Source organism: Podarcis erhardii, assembly GCF_964252035.2.
Source record: "Podarcis erhardii genome assembly, chromosome: 2".
In the NCBI taxonomy this organism is placed as follows: domain Eukaryota; kingdom Metazoa; phylum Chordata; class Lepidosauria; order Squamata; family Lacertidae; genus Podarcis; species Podarcis erhardii.
Genome location: NC_138498.1, coordinates 123,981,097 through 123,998,801, shown reverse-complemented (window position 1 = coordinate 123,998,801; position 17,705 = coordinate 123,981,097). Strand labels below are relative to the sequence as shown.

The 17,705-nt window shown below is 46.6% G+C and overlaps 2 protein-coding genes and 1 long non-coding RNA gene across 4 annotated transcripts in view; 2 read left to right on the top strand and 1 right to left on the bottom strand.

Annotated features, from left to right (window-relative positions):
* Positions 1 to 1,486: 1,486 nt before the first annotated feature.
* Positions 1,487 to 8,097, top strand: LOC309337111 (uncharacterized protein). Of its 2 annotated transcripts, XM_081853796.1 has the most exons (4): positions 1,487 to 1,742; positions 3,638 to 3,811; positions 5,363 to 6,275; positions 6,306 to 8,097. In XM_081853796.1, exons 2-3 carry the CDS (start codon positions 3,679 to 3,681, stop codon positions 6,229 to 6,231), a joined length of 1,002 nt encoding a protein of 333 aa, XP_081709922.1. In that variant the 5' UTR covers positions 1,487 to 1,742; positions 3,638 to 3,678; the 3' UTR covers positions 6,232 to 6,275; positions 6,306 to 8,097. The 2 variants fall into 2 exon arrangements, with proteins under 2 accessions (XP_081709922.1, XP_081709921.1); XM_081853795.1 differs by having other exon boundaries at positions 5,363 to 8,095.
* The window catches only part of LOC309337390, an 80,907-nt gene continuing 68,653 nt past the window's right edge, over positions 5,452 to 17,705 (bottom strand). The window contains exon 3 of the long non-coding RNA XR_014154245.1: positions 5,452 to 5,552. This is a non-coding gene — a long non-coding RNA (uncharacterized lncRNA). The remainder of the gene's footprint in view (positions 5,553 to 17,705) is intronic.
* Positions 13,855 to 17,705, top strand: part of LOC309336658 (uncharacterized protein) — a 30,546-nt gene continuing 26,695 nt past the window's right edge. The window contains exons 1-2 of the mRNA XM_081852783.1: positions 13,855 to 14,023; positions 16,082 to 16,255. Coding sequence (XP_081708909.1) covers positions 16,123 to 16,255 — 133 coding nt within the window. The 5' untranslated portion in view covers positions 13,855 to 14,023; positions 16,082 to 16,122. The remainder of the gene's footprint in view (positions 14,024 to 16,081; positions 16,256 to 17,705) is intronic.

Genomic DNA, 17,705 nt, shown 5'->3' with positions numbered 1-17,705 from the left:
AAGTTAAATGCACCCCTTTGTCTTGTCCCACTATGGGGTGGGTAGGCATGGTGAATGAGATAGTTGCCTGTCTGACATGCTTGGGGCAGGATATCACCTCGGGAAGCCCCTGCAGCCATGACTGTATATCTCGGGGGATTATGCTGGGCTTAGTCACCTCAACCCTTATACCTGGGTCCCACATGCCATTGGAACTGAGAAGATTCAACGATGTGATTTCTTATGAATTTCTAAAGTTTCCCCATTGAGCCAGTACATAAGATGCATTTATCAGTGAACTGCGACATTTGAGAATGTGCAGCGGAGGCTCTTTGTCTTTGCCTGGTAGTGTGGAGAGGCAAGGCTGGGGGTGTCTCTCTCACATGTCCACCAATTCCCCGGTAACACATCCATCTCCCGCCGTTCTAGGATTCCACACTGAATTGCCTTCCAATAGGTGACTGAGTTGCCACTTCTTTTTAGCTGTTCTTGTTGTTGTTTAGTCGTTTAGTCGTGTCCGACTCTTTGTGCCCCCCTGGACCAGAGCACGCCAGGCCCTCCTGTCTTCCACTGCCTCCCGCAGTTTGGTCAGACTCATGTTTGTAGCTTCGAGAACACTGTCCAACCACCTCGTCCTCTGCCGTCCCCTTCTCCTAGTGCCCTCCATCTTTCCCAACATCAGGGTCTTTTCCAGGGAGTCTTCTCTTCTCATGAGGTGGCCAAAGTCTTGGAGCCTCAGCTTCAGGATCCATCCTTCCAGTGAGCACTCAGGGCTGATTTCTTTTTAGCTACTGACGCCTAACTTGTAATTGTATCCTGAACTGCAGGATCTTGTTCTTTGGTTCATGAAAATGCGCTCTGGGATTTTGCAGCCTGGAGAGAACACCTTGCTCTTCATCCCTGGCATCTTCGCTTCCTGGAGTAGCCAGGATTTTTTTGGGGGGGGGGGGGCGCGTGCGCAGAACCTCAGTTTCCTATGTATTTTTTCTAGATTTTTGAAATATTTGATTTTGAATAAAGAGTGGATTTCATGCTCTTTATTCAGCTCATAGTGGTGAGGAGGAATGAAAGTTCCCCCAAAGTATCTGCTTTATATACATTATTTACACAATGAGCTGCACGTAATTGGCTAATTCCAGAATTCTCCTGTAGGCCAATCAGGTTGTGGATTCACTTCCATCTGGAGCTGGATTGGGTGGTTCCTGCAGACCAATCATACTGCTGCATTGCTCTAGGACCAATCATACTGTTGCATTCTGAATCCTATTGTTCTAGGACCAACCAGACTGCTGCATTTTGGATCCTATTCAACTCAGTAAACAACAATCTTCATTGTTTGGGGGCAGCTGCCCCTCCCCCCTCTGTGCTCTTGAGAAGGCTGCGTTAACATTCACTTATTTAGTCATTTCAAAGTAGGAATCCAGATGCACACTGCATAATGCAGAAACCCCCACCTCCCTTGTCGTCAGTCTGCATAAGATGCAGAGTCCTTGGCCCAGATGGAGAAGGGAGGGCAGCCCTAGAGCGCAGAAGCAGGCAGGGAGAGGGAGGGAGGGAGGGGCGGTCTGGGCGCCCTCGGCTTGCCAAGGGTTAAAAGGAGCAGAGCTGGATTCCTAGAGAGGACAGGAAGGGGAGGGCGGGGGGGGGCAAGGTCCTCCCCAGCAGAAGCCCCTCCCTGCCCAGTCCCTTCCTGCCAGCAAAGAGGAGGCTGCTCTGTTCTCTCTGCTTTGCAAAAACTTCCTCGGTGCCCCTCCTGGAATCTGGTGAGTCTCTTCTCTCTTCCCCCTTGGGGGGCAGCGGGGAGAAGGGGGTCCCAGGGCTGCAAGGGAGGAGGCAAGGGGCCCCCCGTTCAGCTCATGCATGCGGGGGGGGGGAGACCCCCAAGTCAGGGGCTGAGTGTCCAGCAGGTCTGCAACTCTCTTCTTCCTTTGGATCAAGATGCTGCCTTCCTTGTTGGGGAGGAGTCTTTGGGGCAACAAAAAGAGGGCAGATACAGCCCCCCCCCCAAGTGTGGAGACTGGAGGGGAGCCCCTCTCCCACCATCTCCCCAAATACAATTCCCAGAGTTCCCTGGCAAGAAGGGGGGATTGGTGACCACCCTGGGAATTGCAGCCTTTGGGCAGCAGGGCTGAAGCTGTCTCCTTGCAACTCTCAGGGTCCTGAACCAATTCTGGCTCCCAGGATTCTTGGGAGGAGTCCCTAGGGCCGGGTGAGATCTGGTTTCCAACCTTGTTAAGCATCTGCCCCCTCCCAGCAGAGCAAGTGCACAGACTGGCATGTGCCACTCTTGGGAGCAGGACCTGCATCCAGCCTTGCTCAGCTCAATATTTTTAGGAAGACCATGCCCCTCCTGCCCTGGCAAGGCACTGGGGTGAAGCTGCCGCCGCCATCAGACCCTGTGTGAACGATAATAATAATAATAATAATAATAATAATAATAATAATATTTATCTGCTACCCATCTGACTGGGTTTTCCCAGACACTCAGGGCTGCTTCCAGCACATATAATATACAGGGCTGCCTTCAGGTGTCTTCTTAAGGTTACAGAGTTACTCATCTCCTTGACATCTGATGGAAGCGTGTTCCACAGGGAGGGGGCCACTACCGAGAAGGCCCTCAGCCTGCTTCCCTGTAACTTCTCTTCTTGCACTGAGGGAACCGCCAGAAGGCCCTTGGTGCTGGACCTCAGTGTCCAGGCTGAATGATGGGGGTGGAGATGCTCCTTCGGGTATCCTGGGCCGAGGCCGTTTAGGGCTTTAAAGGTCACCACCAACACTTTGAAAATAGATCCTTTAGGAGCGGTCTTACATGGTTCCAGCAGCCACTCCCAGTCACCAGTCTAGCCTCCGCATTCTGCAGAACACTAACTGAATGACACAGAAGTTGCTGCAGACTAAAGTTAGAAAAGCTTTAATTGCTACAAATGGTATAAGGAAACATGATATGGAATTAAGGGAAAGATGGTGTTGACCTGGAGTGGTTACAGAATTTCTGGTCTCTCCCCGAGTGCCACGGGCCCTGCTCCAAAGAGAGCTTCTCTAAAGAAACCCGGACCGCTTTTAAAATGCTGGCGGTGGGGAGCAAAGCCTTTCGGCCCCCGCCGGCCTTCCTGGACCTCTTCTGAAGACCGGGGGGGGGGGAAAGGCTTTGCTCCCCACCGCTAGCATTTAAAAGAGGTCCCCGGAGATTTCCCTATGGGCTTTCTTCTTGCGAAGCAAGCCCATAGGGAAATTCGTTTTGCGAAGCGCCTCCAAAACGGAAAACCCTTTCGTCTAGCGGGTTTTTCGTCTTGCGAGGCGTTCGTCTTGTGGGGCACTACTGTAATAGCTATTTGGCTGTATTCTGCCCATGCTCTGGGGCTGCAGTTTTCAGGTTGGGGACAGGATGGTGCCTGGTTTTTGCACCAAGTTCTATCCATAAGCCCCTCTGAGTTCAATGAGGTCTACTCTCAGGTCACTAGTGTGCAGACCATGCCAGCCTTATGAAGTTTGGTGAGGTGCCAACAGATTAAATGGGAATCACTGGAGATGTTTCAAATCGGGTTTCTGTCGGGAAGGGGTTGCCCCATTTGTGCTTCTCCAGGAGCAGGGGAATATCTAGGGAAGGAAAATCCCTGCAGGGCCTCTGAGGCTCCCTTTGTTTCTTCCTCTCTCCCAGGACCCTGCAGCTTGTGGTGGCTTCCCAACTCCTCAGGAAGGATGAAAGAGACTGAATCTGTAAACCTAGCGAGGATGGAAGGGGGAAGATGGACAGTTGACCTGATCAGGTTGTCTCCTGCATCCCTCCTCACAGCCTCTGAGCGTTCCCTCCCAATGACCTCCGAGGGATCTGGTGAGTCCCAGGGAAGGGGAGATGGGGACATGGAGGGATGGAGCCCTAGAGGCATTGGGGCTTTGCTCAGCTTGGGGGTGGGATGAGGAAGGCAGGAAGATGGAGACTGAGAAGGTAGGCACCTTTTCGGGCTCCTCTACCTACTTGCCTTCCTGCCTGCGCCTTTGATATCTGGGGGAATTTGAGCTAGGAATACATCACAGCTCCCCGGCCACCGCGATGTATTGGCAGCTCAAGATGTCTACAACCTGTACTGTGATTGAATGCCCTACCAGTGTCAGAGAACTCACTGATCCATCAGGCAGCACTAGAAGCCATGATTCTTTAAAGTAACCTGCTTTACAGATTGATCACAGATGGGGCCTCTGTGCATTACCTTTTTCTTTTATTTTAGGAATAACTTTTCCTTTTCCTTTAAAAACAAGGATCATATAGGACTCATAAATGATACAAATGTGTAGATTTGATTTTCAAATCAAATTCTCATATGATTTCTCAAATGAATTCTCATGTGATTCTCAAAAATAATCTTCTCATATGATTCTCAAAAATAGCAGAATAAATTTACAGGAATATCTATAACATATGGTTCATCATTAGTGGTCAGTGTATAAGTTCTGAGTTCATGAATTGGTTTAAATTGGGGGGAGAGGAGAGATAGGGGAGAACAGAGTACATTGAACACCTCCTACCTAAATGCCTAGTCAGGAGCTCTTGTGACTGTTGTGCTTAGATTAAGTGTGAGTCATAGTCATTTTCCCTCTACTGTTCCCAATGAAACAATACAGAGTTGGTCTCCTTATGAACATGGGAGGGTGCTTCAAAGTGAAGAAAGTGATTTATAAATTTAAATTGAGATCAACCAGATTGAGATAAATGCTGATGGGGAGTGTGCAAATGAAGATGTTCCTGTTTGTTGAGGCATGGAGATTGCTGGCTCCTGACCAGAGAGCTCTGCATAAGGAAGTCAAGGAGGGGAATCGGGGAACCATGCACCCTCTCGGTAAAACTCCCTGTTGGATCATAAGATGAGTTTTGAAACTCCATGTTTACCTCTATGTGATGAACCTCCACTATTTGGATGGAGATCAACAGCATCTGGGATTCTAATATCCTCACTGTGAGCCCTGTATGGAGGGATATCAACTGGTTTCTTTGTGAATATTATTCATCTAGTCATGCCTTTTTAAACAATGACCAGGCTTGCCTGAACTGCCCAGGCCTTCTTAAATGTCAGCTTGAAAGTTTTTAGGGAAGTTGAAGTAACTTCTGTCAGGTTTGTTGTTTTTGCTTTTGCTTCAGTCTGCATTTTGTTGACCAAAGAGATGACTGACCTTTGTGATGGAGTGGACTCCATGACTGAACCAAACAAATCTATCCTGGATAAAAGCCAAGCAATTCCAGCCAACAAAGGCAGTGAAAACTGTAGTACGGCCTCACATCTAACTCTCTTCAATTCTTCCTCTTATCACAAGCATTCATTAACATTGTTCAGTAATCTGGAGCTCCATTTCTTCCTGAGGTTCTAATTAGCTTCTCTCCTCCTTGCAGATGGTGATGAATTGGAAGGGAAGAACAAGGGGGACCACAACAGAATCCACATAGCGGAGGAGTCCGATAAATATTCAAAGTGTGGAGAGAACATCCGTCAGAGCTCCCAGTCCACCTCCCATCAAACACAGAGCTTAATTCAAAGGAAGAGCCTCACTTCCCATCAAAGAATTCATACAGGGGAGAAACCCTATCAGTGCTTAGAATGTGGAAAGAGCTTCACTCGAAAGGAATGTCTCACTTCCCATCAAAGAATTCATACAGAGGAGAAACCATACCAGTGCTTGGATTGTGGAAAAAGCTTCAGTCACAGACATCATCTCTCTTCCCATCAAAGAATTCATACCGGGGAGAAACCATATCAGTGCTTGGAATGTGGGAAGAGCTTCAGTCAGAGTAAACATCTCACTTGTCATCAAAGAATTCATACTGGGGAAAAACCCTATCAGTGCTTGGAATGTGGAAAGAGCTTCAGTCAAAGCTCACATCTCAGTTCCCATCAAAGAATCCATACGGGGCAGAAACCCTTTCAGTGCATTGAATGTGGAAAGAGCTTCCGTCTGAAGGAAAGTCTCACTTCCCATCAAAGAATTCATACAGGGGAGAAACCCTATAAATGCCTGGACTGTGGAATGAGCTTCAGTCGCAGCTACAGTCTCACTTCCCATCATAAAATTCATACAGGGGGGAAACCATATCAGTGCTTTGAATGTGGAAAGAGCTTCATTCACAGCTACAGTCTCACTTCCCATCATACAATTCATACAGGGGAGAAACCATATCAGTGCTTGGAGTGTGGAATGAGCTTCAGTCACAGGCAGAATCTCGCTTCCCATCAAAGAATTCACACAAGAGAGAAAACCTCTTAGTATTTGGAAGTATCAGTCAGAGTGCCACTCTCATGGCCCACCAAGTAATTCATACAGGGATGAAAGCATATCAGCGCATGAAATGTGGATAAAATTTCACTCGTAAGTAAGTCAATTCAAAAACTTACCACAGGGTGAATAATAGAATGGTAGATTCGGAATCTAGTCCAACCCCCACCAATGCAGAAAAAAACCTCATTTCAAGCATCCATGACAGATGGCCATCCAACTTCTTCTTAAATACCTCCAATGAAGGAGAGTCCACCCCCTTCTGAGGGAGTTCCTTTTGACTGCTGGCTCTTTCTATCAGAAAGTTCTTCCTGATCTTTAGGAGGAATCTCCTTTTGTGTTGCTTGAATCACCTCTTCAGATTCCTTCAAGACCTTGAGAAGGACTTCTGTAAGTCTGAGAATGTCCAGGGGATTGGACCATGCTCTATATTCAGGGGGGAACCCATGGAGAGGAGTCTGATATAGGGCTTAAGTCGTCTAGGCATTGATCAGATTGTCATAATTACAGACATACTGGTTTGGACGGAAGTGATTCTTATTCCGGGGAAGTGGTGACTGTGAGATTACAGGCGCTCTCGCCAATATTATCCAACCGTCCAGTAAAACCTTGACACAGCAGACCAATAGTTTACCCGCTAAGGTTGATGTATTGGGAGTTTAGGTTTAGGGCCGTGTGGTATTGCTTAACTGGATGTGGGGTCCCTATACAGGGAACTTCTTCCTCTAGGTGGGAGGGAGACTGGTCAAGTTACCATCAGTTGAATGCAACATTTAAGTTAGAATTTAAAAAATGGATTTGCAGAACAAAACTCGGTTTGAAAGGGAGTTATTAGGCTCCAGGGTTAAAATAGTATCTAAAATGTATAACATATTATTTGAGTGGGACACAAAGAATGCAATGATGAAATCATCAGTGAGAAGCTGGGCCAGAGATGTAGGACACAACATTGACTTTGCTTTATGGGAACAACTGTGGAAAGTAAATTTAAGGTTTACAGCTTGCTACACGCTAAGGGAAAACTTCATGAAGATGATGCAGAGGACTCAATCAAGATGATCCAGGATCTGAAACCAAGCCTTATGAGGAGGGCTTGAAGGAACGGGGGGGGGGGGCGTATCTATTTCAAGTGAAGTTTGCCGAAATCTACACTTGCGACATGGGCTGCCATAGGTCCAGATTTTCCCGGACATTTCAGCAATTTCCTCCCAGACGCTACTTGCAATTCTGAAAATATGGCAACCATATCTACATACAGTGGTTTTCAAACAGCTTAGTTCCTGAACAACTTTGAACTCGAATGCTGCAAACCTGGAAGTCAGTGTTTCAGTTTGCGAACTTTGCTTCGGAAGCCGGATGTGCTCCTGAGCTTCTGTTTTCACTGTTGCGCTGCTAATTTGTGTCCCCCTGCATTGTAATCAAAGCCTTCTTCCTTCTGTTTTCACTGTTCTGCTGCTAATTTGCATCCCCCCATTGTAATCAAAGCCTTCCATTTCCAATTGTAGTGTTCTGAGGTGATACTTGGAGCTTATATTTGGTGCTTTTATTTTTGCCACAAAAAAATTGCGTTTTTATTTGGCTTTTTGTGACTGTGACTTGTTCTTTGTTTTTGATTGATTGTGTGACTGTGACAATGTATAAAAGACCCCCATCCAAAAAATGTCTATCATCAGTGCTGGTAAGGACAAAAATTAATTTTACTTTTAATGTACAGTACTGTTTTCTTTATTTTTCTAGTACAGTACATTGATTATTGCTTTCATTTTATGGATCAATGGTCTCGTTAGATAGTAAAATTCATGTTAAATTGCTGTTTTAGGAGTTGTTTTTAAAAGTCTGAAACGGATTAATCTGTTTCGCATTACTTTCTTTTTTAAATTTTTATTTTATTTTACTCGAGTTCAGGATTTTTTACATACATATATTATATTATCTCCTTCCAAATTTTACATTTCCTGTACATTTTTTTTCCTTTCCATTGGAAGGGTTCCTCAGCATAGCTATCCTCAGCATAGCGTCTTTAGTTTCCACCAAATGTCTTTTGTTCCAGTAGTTGTTTCCTGTGACATGACTGCAACAATGTCTGACTGAATTGTTGTTGTTTAAACAACATTTAGTTGTGTCGGACTCTTCGTGACCCCATGAACCAGAGCACACCAGGCACTCCTGTCTTCCACTGCCTCCCACAGTTTGGTCAGACTCATGTTTGTAGCTTCGAGAACACTGTCCAACCATCTCGTCCTCTGTCGTCCCCTTCTCCTTGTGCCCTCCATCTTTCCCAACATCCGGGTCTTTTCCAGGGTGTCTTCTCTTCTCATGAGGTGGCCAAAGTATTGGAGCTGCAGCTTCACAATCTGTCCTTCCAGTTGAGCACTCACTAGATAGGTTTGATCTTCTTGCAGCACCATAATTCAAAAGCATCAATTCTTCAGCGATCAGCCTTCTTGATGGCCCACCTCTCACTTCTATACATCACTACTGGGAAAACCATAGCTTTAACTATAGGAGGTGCAGTGGTACCTCGGGTTAAAAACTTAATTCATTCTGGAGGTCCGTTCTTAACCTGAAACAGTTCTTAACCCAAGGCACCACTTTAGCTAATGGGGCCACCTGTTGTCACCGCCACACAATTTCTGTTCTCATCCTGAAGTAAAGTTCTTACCCCAAGGTACTATTTCTCGGTTAGTGGAGTCTGTAACCTGAAGTGTCTGTAATCCGAGATACCACTCTACTAGGATGTTTTTGAACTGCTAGGTTGGCAGAAGCTTGGACAGAGCAACAGGAGCTCACCCCGTCACAGGGATTCGAACCCCGACCTCCCTTGTCCTTCAGATGAGGGTCCCCACCGCCAAAGAGGGTAGCTTCGAGAACACTATCCAACCATCTCGTCATCTTTCTCCCCTTCTCTTTGTGCCCTCCATCTTTCCCAACATCAGGGTCTTTTCCAGGGAGTCTTTTCTTCTCATGAGGTGGCCAAAGTCTTGGAACCTCAGCTTCAGGATCTGTCCTTCCAGTGAGCACTCAGGGCCGATTTCCTTCAGAATGGAGAGGTTTGATCTTCTTGCAGTCCATGGGACTCTCAAGAGTCTCCTCCAGCACCATAATTCAAAAGCATCCATTCTTCGGCGATCAGCCTTCTTGATGGTCCAGCTCTCACTTCCATACATCACTACTGGGAAAACCATAGCTTTAACTATATGAACCTTTGTTGGCAAGGTGATGTCTCTGCTTTTTAAGATGCTGTCTACGTTTGTCATTGCTTTCCTCCCAAGAAGCAGGCGTCTTTTAATTTCATGGCTGCTGTCACCATCTGCAGTGATCATGGAGCCCAAGAAAGTAAAATCTCTCACTGCCTCCATTTCTTCCCCTTCTATTTGCCAGGAGGTGATGGGCCCAGTGGCCATGATCTTCGTTTTTTTGATGTTGAGCTTCAGACCATATTTTGCGCTCTCCTCTTTCACCCTCATTAAAAGGTTCTTTAATTCCTCCTCACTTTTTGCCATCAAGGTTGTGTTCATACAGTGGTGCCTCGCAAGACGAAATTAATTCGTTCAGCGAGTCTCTTTGTCTTGTGGTTTTTTCGTCTTGCGAAGCACGGCTATTAGCGGATTAGCGCTATTAGCGGCGCTTAGCGGCTTAGAAAAAGGGAAAAAAAGGAAAAGAACTCGCAAGACGTTTTCGTCTTGCGAAGCAAGCCCATAGGGAAATTTGTCTTGTGAAGCACCTCAAAAATGGAAAACTCTTTCGTCTAGCGAGTTTTTCGTCTTGCAAGGCATTCGTCTTGCAGGGCACCACTGTACTCATATCTGAGGTTGTTGATATTTCTTCCTGCAATCTTAATTCCGGCTTGGGATTCATCCAGCCCAGCCTTTCGTATGATGAATTCTGCATAAATCAAATAAGTAGGGAGACAATATACAGCCTTGTCGTACTCCTTTCCCAATTTTGAACCAATCAGTTGTCCCATATCCAGTTCTAACTGTAGCTTTTTGTCCCACATAGAGACTCTGACTGAATAAGTTCAAACAAATAACTATTCCATGCCTCTACTGTCCATTTTCCTCTCTCTTTCCAACCTAAAGCTATCGTTGCCTTTCCCACTACTATCATAGCTTTGAAGGTAAACTGGTCTCCTTTCTCTATTGCCATGTTTCCAAGTATACCCATTGTCATGAAATCAATATCTATTGAAAGCTTCATTTTAAAAATTTCATTAATAACCTTTAGGATTTATCCCCAGAATTCCTTTACCTCTGGGAATTCCCAGTACATATGGGAAAACCATCCCTTGACTTGTTTACAGTGCCAGCAGTTAGAATTCAATCCTGCTACCATATTAGTAAGCTGGGCTGGAGTTATGCACCATTTTAGAAATAATTTTAATTTCAGCTCTCTAAATTTGCTTACTTTAATCTCATCTATTCCTTTCATTATCCTTTCAGCCGTTGCTTCGCTAACTTGTTCTTCCTTACTCCACATCTTTTGAATAAGTTGGGTTGTCTTTTCATTATTTGTAATCATTCTCTTATAGATTTTACCTGTCATTCCTTGTTTTGTTTTGTTTTCATTTGTTGGTATAGTTCCTCTATTGGCTCTTCTAAACTCCTATTTCCTGTCTCTTGAACTTTGGAAATTTTGTTGTATAGTCCTCCAATTTTTAACCAATATTGGTTACCTATATTCTGTATTACTTCCTGCAATGACTTTAAGGATTCTCCTCTATACATACCTTTGACTATATGATATCCCTTAGCGTTTAGAATTTTCCACTATTTGGGATCATCTGTTACCTCATAAATACTTTCTAAGGGTGCAATTAGAGAAATCCTTTTAACCAGAAAAGTTGCCATTTCCTCCATATACCTATTGCCAGTTTCTTGGGGCCTATTGCAGATTTCAAATCCTTGATTACATTATTTGTGAAAATTCCAAATCTTACTGTGCTATTGTGTGCCTCATCCTCAAATTTGATCCACTTTTGTTTGTTTTCAACTGCAATTTCTAGTAATTTTTTAAATTGAACAGCTTTGTCATAATTGTAAATGTTTGGGAGGCCCCACCCTGGTTCTGATTTGTGGTTGTACACAAATCTCTTTTGCATCCTTGATTTTTTACTTCCAAATATCCATTGTCTCCAGGCCCATTCCTGTTATGTTGTTTATTACGTTTTTTCCAGCTACATTTACATTAAAATACATTATTTCTGATTTTGTTATATTTACCCCTAATCCAGAATATTCCTCAAAATTATTATCTTTATTTCTTTTATCCCTTCCTTAGGATTTGTTATGATTCCAATAATATCATCTGCAAAGAAATTGATTTTCATCTCCTCTTTCCCAATCCTATAGCCCTCTATCCCTCCACAGTTCCTTATCCTTTCCGCTAGTTGTTCTACAGCCATTATAACGGCGAAAGAGGACACCCCTGCCGAACGCCTCTGCCTATTGCGAAAGGTTGGGAGTATTTTCTTTCATTATACAGTTGCCCCTAAAGACACATTTTGCTGCATCCCAGAGGATTTCTGGAGTAACTGATCCTTTACTATCTTGAAAAAATTACCTGATCTGATTTTCCACATACTCTCTGTCTTGAACTTTAGCCATTATTATATCTCCATGGTCTCTTGTCCTCACTCAGTCTTAATTCTAACTCAATACTTAGAGGGGCATGGTCTGAAATTAATATTGGGCATATTGTAATTCCTTTGCCAACCCATTACTCGCCTTTCCCAAAATAAAGTAGTCTATACAGGATGCTGTTTATGCCTGCTGGATATATGGGTAGCTTTGGGTTTTAAACCTAGGATGCCAGGTGCTTCTTGCAGTCCCCAATTACTGAATGAATTGTTTTAATTTTTGTGATATCCATATTCAAATCGCCTGCTATAATAATTTTGCCCTCCGAGAACTGGTAAATTTTTAAAAGTCCTTTATTTAGGAATTTATTCTGACCTTTATTTGGAGCATAAATGTTCACTATTGTTAGCACTTCATTTTCCAGTTTACCTTTAAGCAGCATAAATCTACCTTCCTTGTCTAACACCATTTCTGTCATCTTAATATCTATTCTCCTATTTGCCAGGACTGCTACCCCTCTTGCTTTCGCTTTACTTCTTGCTTCTGCTAATACCTCCCAAGCTGAATCATTAAATTATTAAATAAGGCCTCTTGTCCTTTTTTTTGGTTTATGGGTTTCTTGAAGACACTCCCACCACCACCCTGTTTTAATGTCAATCAACTTTCTTTGGGTGGGGGACAACAGGACCTTGGCCCCTAGGAGTTGGCTCCTGGGCCTCTTTCCACCCCCTCCCTGGGGAGTCAACCCTGAGGGCCCTCTTTGGCAATAGGGACCCTCATCTGAAGGACAAGGAAGGTTGGGGTTCGAATCCCTGCGACGGGGTGAGCTCCCGTTGGCCTGTCCCAGCTTCTGCCAACCTAGCAGTTCAAAAACATTACCAGTGCAAGTAGTTGTGGCATTTCTGTGCACTCTGGTTTTCACCAATGTACCCCGTTGCACCAGAAGCTGTTTAGTCCTGCGGGCCACGTTACCCGGAAAAGCTGTCTGGGGACAAACGCCAGCCCCCTCGGCCTGACAGCGGAGATGAGCGCCCCAACCCCACAGTCGCCTATAACTGGACATCACCGTCCAGGGGGACTTTTACCTTTTACTGTGCGTGGGGGGAGGGTAATCTCCTGCGGGGGGGAGGGGCTTCATCCTGCCAGGCAAGCCCTGCAGGTGTTGGGTTCCCACTTTGCAGCTAGATTGCATAGATCCGGGGCCCAGTAAGGGCCCTTTTTGGGGGGCCCCTCCCTTCTCCATCACTGTATCTTCATCTCTTTGTCCTCTCTGCCCATCCGCCTCCCTTGCTTGCTCCTCCGGGAGTCTATTTCTGCGAGTCAGGCGGGGGGGCCACCCCCTCTATGATGGGGGGCCATTCTTCCCTGTTCAGTTCTTCCTGTACTGGATCCCCAGGGATCCTGCACCTCAGCCCACAAGGCCCCTTTTCTGCAAGGTGGTTCTTTGGCCACTTCTTCTCTGCCTCTGGTTTGCAGAAAGATGCGAAATCTGCACATGCCCAGAGTATGGAGGATTTTCAAAACTGTGGTTATGTTTGGTGTGGGGAAGAAAGGGGGGGGGAGCTGTCTGCGGACAAAGGTCCAGGGGTCCTTCACCTTCACCTTCCCTTTGGTGGGCATCGCACTTCAGTTTCCGCAAAGGGGCCCCGGGGGGTGCAGGGCAGGGGAGCATCTCTTGGCCCCCCAGGAAAAGAGAAACGGGTGTGTGTGGAGGGGGGGAGGGGAGACTTCCAGGATGTCCCCTGCCGGAGGGTCCCAGGGAAGGCGCTTCCAGGAGAGGCCCTTTAACATTCAGGTTTTTAGTCATTTCAAAGTAGGGATCCAGATGCACACTGCATAATGCAGAAACCCCCACCTCCCTTGTCGTCAGTCTGCATAAGACGGGGCGGGGGGGCCCTTGATGCAGAGTCCTTGGCCCAGATGGAGGAGGGAGGGCAGCCCTAGAGCGCAGAAGCAGGCAGGGAGAGGGAGGGAGGGAGGGAGGGAGGGAGGGAGGGAGGGGCGGTCTGGGCGCCCTCGGCTTGCCAAGGGTTAAAAGGAGCAGAGCTGGATTCCTAGAGAGGACAGGAAGGGGAGGGCGGGGGGGGGCAAGGTCCTCCCCAGCAGAAGCCCCTCCCTGCCCAGTCCCTTCCTGCCAGCAAAGAGGAGGCTGCTCTGTTCTCTCGGCTTTGCAAAAACTTCCTCGGTGCCCCTCCTGGAATCTGGTGAGTCTCTTCTCTCTTCCCCCTTGGGGGGCAGCGGGGAGAAGGGGGTCCCAGGGCTGCAAGGGAGGAGGAAAGGGGCCCCCCGTTCAGCTCATGCATGGGGGGGGGGAGACCCCCAAGTCAGGGGCTGAGTGTCCAGCAGGTCTGCAACTCTGTTTTTCCTTTGGATCAAGATGCTGCCTTCCTTTTTGGGGAGGAGTCTTTGGGGCAACAAAAAGAGGGGATGCAAATAAGCCCCCTTCAGATTGAGGGGAAGGTCGCATTTCATAACACAGAGAAGCATCCAAGGAATCCGTGGAAGGAGAAGCCCTGTGGAGTGGGGAGATACAGCCCCCCCCCAAGTGTGGAGACTGGAGGGGAGACCCCCTCTCCCACCATCTCCCCAACTACAATTCCCAGAGTTCCCTGGCAAGAAGGGGGGATTGGTGACCACCCTGGGAATTGCAGCCTTTGGGCAGCAGGGCTGAAGCTGTCTCCTTGCAACTCTCAGGGTCCTGAACCAATTCTGGCTCCCAGGATTCTTGGGAGGAGTCCCTAGGGCCGGGTGAGATCTGGTTTCCAACCTTGTTAAACATCTGCCCCCTCCCAGCAGAGCAAGTGCACAGACTGGCATGTGCCACTCTTGGGAGCAGGAGCTGCATCCAGCCTTGCTCAGCTCAACATTTTTAGGAAGACCATGCCCCTCCTGCCCTGGCAAGGCACTGGGGTGAAGCTGCCATGTCATCAGCAATTTGTGTGAATAATAATAATAACAATAGTATTTACCTGCTATTTACCTGCTACCCAGTTGACTGGGTTTTCCCAGACACTTAAGGTTACATAGTTACTCATCTCCTTGACATCTAATGGGAGCGTGTTCCACAGGGAGGGGGCCACTACCAAGAAGGCCCTCAGCCTGCTTCCCTGTAACTTCTCTTCTTGCACTGAGGGAACTGCCAGAAGGCCCTTGGTGCTGGACCTCAGGGTCCAGGCTGAAGGATGGGGGTGGAGATGCTTCTTCGGGTATCCTGGGCCGAGGCCATTTAGGGCTTTAAAGGTCAGCATCAACACTTTAAATTCTGCTTGGAAACATACTGGGAACCCATGTAGATCCTTTAGGAGCGGTCTTACATGGTTCCAGCAGCCACTCCCAGTCACCTGTCTAGCCTCCGCATTCTGCAGAACACTAAGTGAATGACACAGAAGTTGTTGCAGACTAAAGTTAGAAAAGCTTTAATTGCTACAAATGGTATAAGGAAACATGATATGGAATTAAGGGAAAAGATGGTGTTGAATTTTCTTGGTGTTGAAAAGTGGAATTTGCTGCCAAGGAGTGTGGTGGAGTCTCCTTCTTTGGAGGTCTTTAAGCAGAGGCTTGATGACCATATGTCAGGAGTACTCTGATGGTGTTTCCTGCTTGGCAGGGGGGTTGGACTCGATGACCCTTGTGGTCTCTTCCAACTCTATGATTCTGATTCTATGACCTGGAGTGGTTAGAAAATTTCTGGTCTCTCCCCGAGTGCCACGGGCCCTGCTCAAAAGATAGCTTGTCTAAAGAAAGCACAACCAAAAATCACTCCATTTTGTGTGACTTAAGGAAAATGAGGAGGTGGCTAAGAAACAGCAGGAGCCAGATCCTATTCCCAACCTTCTAGGGTCTCTCAGCAGCTCTAATGATGAGCAGAAAGAGGTTTGGGGCCCAGCCAGCTCAACTGCTAAGGCATCTCTTGCATTGAGTCGTGGGGGCACCTACATGTAATAGCTACTCGGCTATTTTCTGCCCATGCTCTGGGCTTGGGGACAGGATGGTGCCTGGTTTTTGCACCAAGTTCTATCCATAAGCCCCACTGAGTTCAATGGGGTCCACTCTCAGGTCACTAGTGTGCAGACCATGCCAGCCTTACGAAGTGGGGTAAGGTGCAAACAGATTTAAGTTGGAATCACTGGAGATGTTTCAAATGGGGTTTCTGTCGGGAAGGGGCTGCCCCATTTGTGCTTCTCTAGGAGCAGGGGAATATCTAGGGCAGGAGAATCCCTGCAGGGCCTCTGAGGCTCCCTTTGTTTCTTCCTCTCTCCCAGGACCCTGCAGCTTGTGGTGGCTTCTTGACTCCTCAGGAAGGATGAAAGAGACTGAATCTGTAAACCTAGCGAGGATGGAAGGAGGAAGATGGACAGTTGACCTGGTCAGGTTGTCTCCTGCATCCCTCCTCACAGCCTCTGAGCGTTCCCTCCCAGGGACCTCTGAGATATCTGGTGAGTCCCGGGGGAGGGGAGATGGGGACATGGATGGATGGGGCTGGAGAGGTATTGGGGCTTGTGTAGCATTCTTGAACAGTCTCCCACCTCTCCAGTCTGCCTTCCAACTCCATCAAGACCCGGCTGAGGGGGGTGGGTGCGCTGAAACTTTTCAGAACATAAAGAGTCTGAAACAGTAGTTTGCTGCCACCACTTCCTTATCTTAGAACAGCCCTGAAAAGTAACCTAAGGAAAGGGATTACTCTTCAGTTTTTCCAGGCTGCCCCACACTGTGTCACTTTACTGTGACACAGACAGAAATCCATCAGGCTCTGGTAGGCGACTAAGTGGTCAGGTACTGGTTTGGCTTCCCTGGCAGAAAGGCATAAAAGACAGAAACAGGGAAAAGTCCTTTTTCCAGAATTTTTTAAAGACCAAGATTATTCAAACATAAAAGTTAGCACACCTCTTACAATTCCCAAACAGAAAATAAAACCATTTTTCAATATCACTAACTACAGAACATACAACGAGAATGAAAGTGTGAAACAGAACTGTTCTCCGCATCCCTGGCATCAGGGCAAGTCCTCTTTGCAAGACAATGGTCTCACATGGCAAGGTATGTTAGGGAATTGCAAGTTGGCTTCCTTAGGTTTTATCCCCTTTGAACCCACGTGGATTCAAAACTCAAAAGCCAATTAGTTCTTTAGATTAATTAGCAACTCGCCAATGGTTAGATAGAACAATATCTCAGGCTTGTTAGGAGCTTCAACAGCCGAATCCTGTTTATCAAAAGGCCTTGAAGATGAAAAGCATTCCCAAAGCCAGACCAGATTATTTGAGTTGTAAATTGAGCTTCATAAGCTTTTCCACACAGAAAGGGCATCTAAGATAGCCAGGTGTCAAGGCTACAAATCAGCTAGGAACCTCCTTCCTGCAGATGGAGAAGATAACTTATTCACACTCTTTGAGACAGAAAGTCTGCAATTAAAGAAGCAGATACACATTCCAAGAATTCTACAGCGTTTGGCTCTCCCATAATGCTCTTCTTTAGCATGAGCCATAGTTTTAACTTGCTAAGAGCCAGTGTGGTGTTCTGGTTAAGAGCGGTATTCACCTAATCTGGTGAACCGGGTTCGCGTCTCCGCTCCTCCACATGCAGCTGCTGGGTGACCTTGGGCTAGTCACACTTCTCTGAAGTCTCTCAGCCCCACTCACCTCACAGAATGTTTGTTGTGGGGGAGGAAGGGAAAGGAGAATGTTAGCCGCTTTGAGACTCCTTCGGGTAGTGATAAAGCGGGATATCAAATCCAAACTCCTCCTCCTCCTCCTCCTCTTCTTCTATTTCCCAACTTCATTACAAACTCTTTATTGGTAATATATAGAGATAAATTGAGGATTTTTACAATTTTATAACATGCAGATAAAATTATGTGTTGCGAAACCAGAGAGAGGAGCTGGGGGAAGT

Coding starts and splice junctions, on each gene's coding strand:
- LOC309337111 (XM_081853796.1), top strand. CDS start 3,679: ATGAAAGAGACTGAATCTGTAAACCTAGCGAGGATGGAAGGGGGAAGA. Junction 3,812..5,362: donor AATGACCTCCGAGGGATCTG/GTGAGTCCCAGG, acceptor TCCTCCTTGCAG/ATGGTGATGAATTGGAAGGG.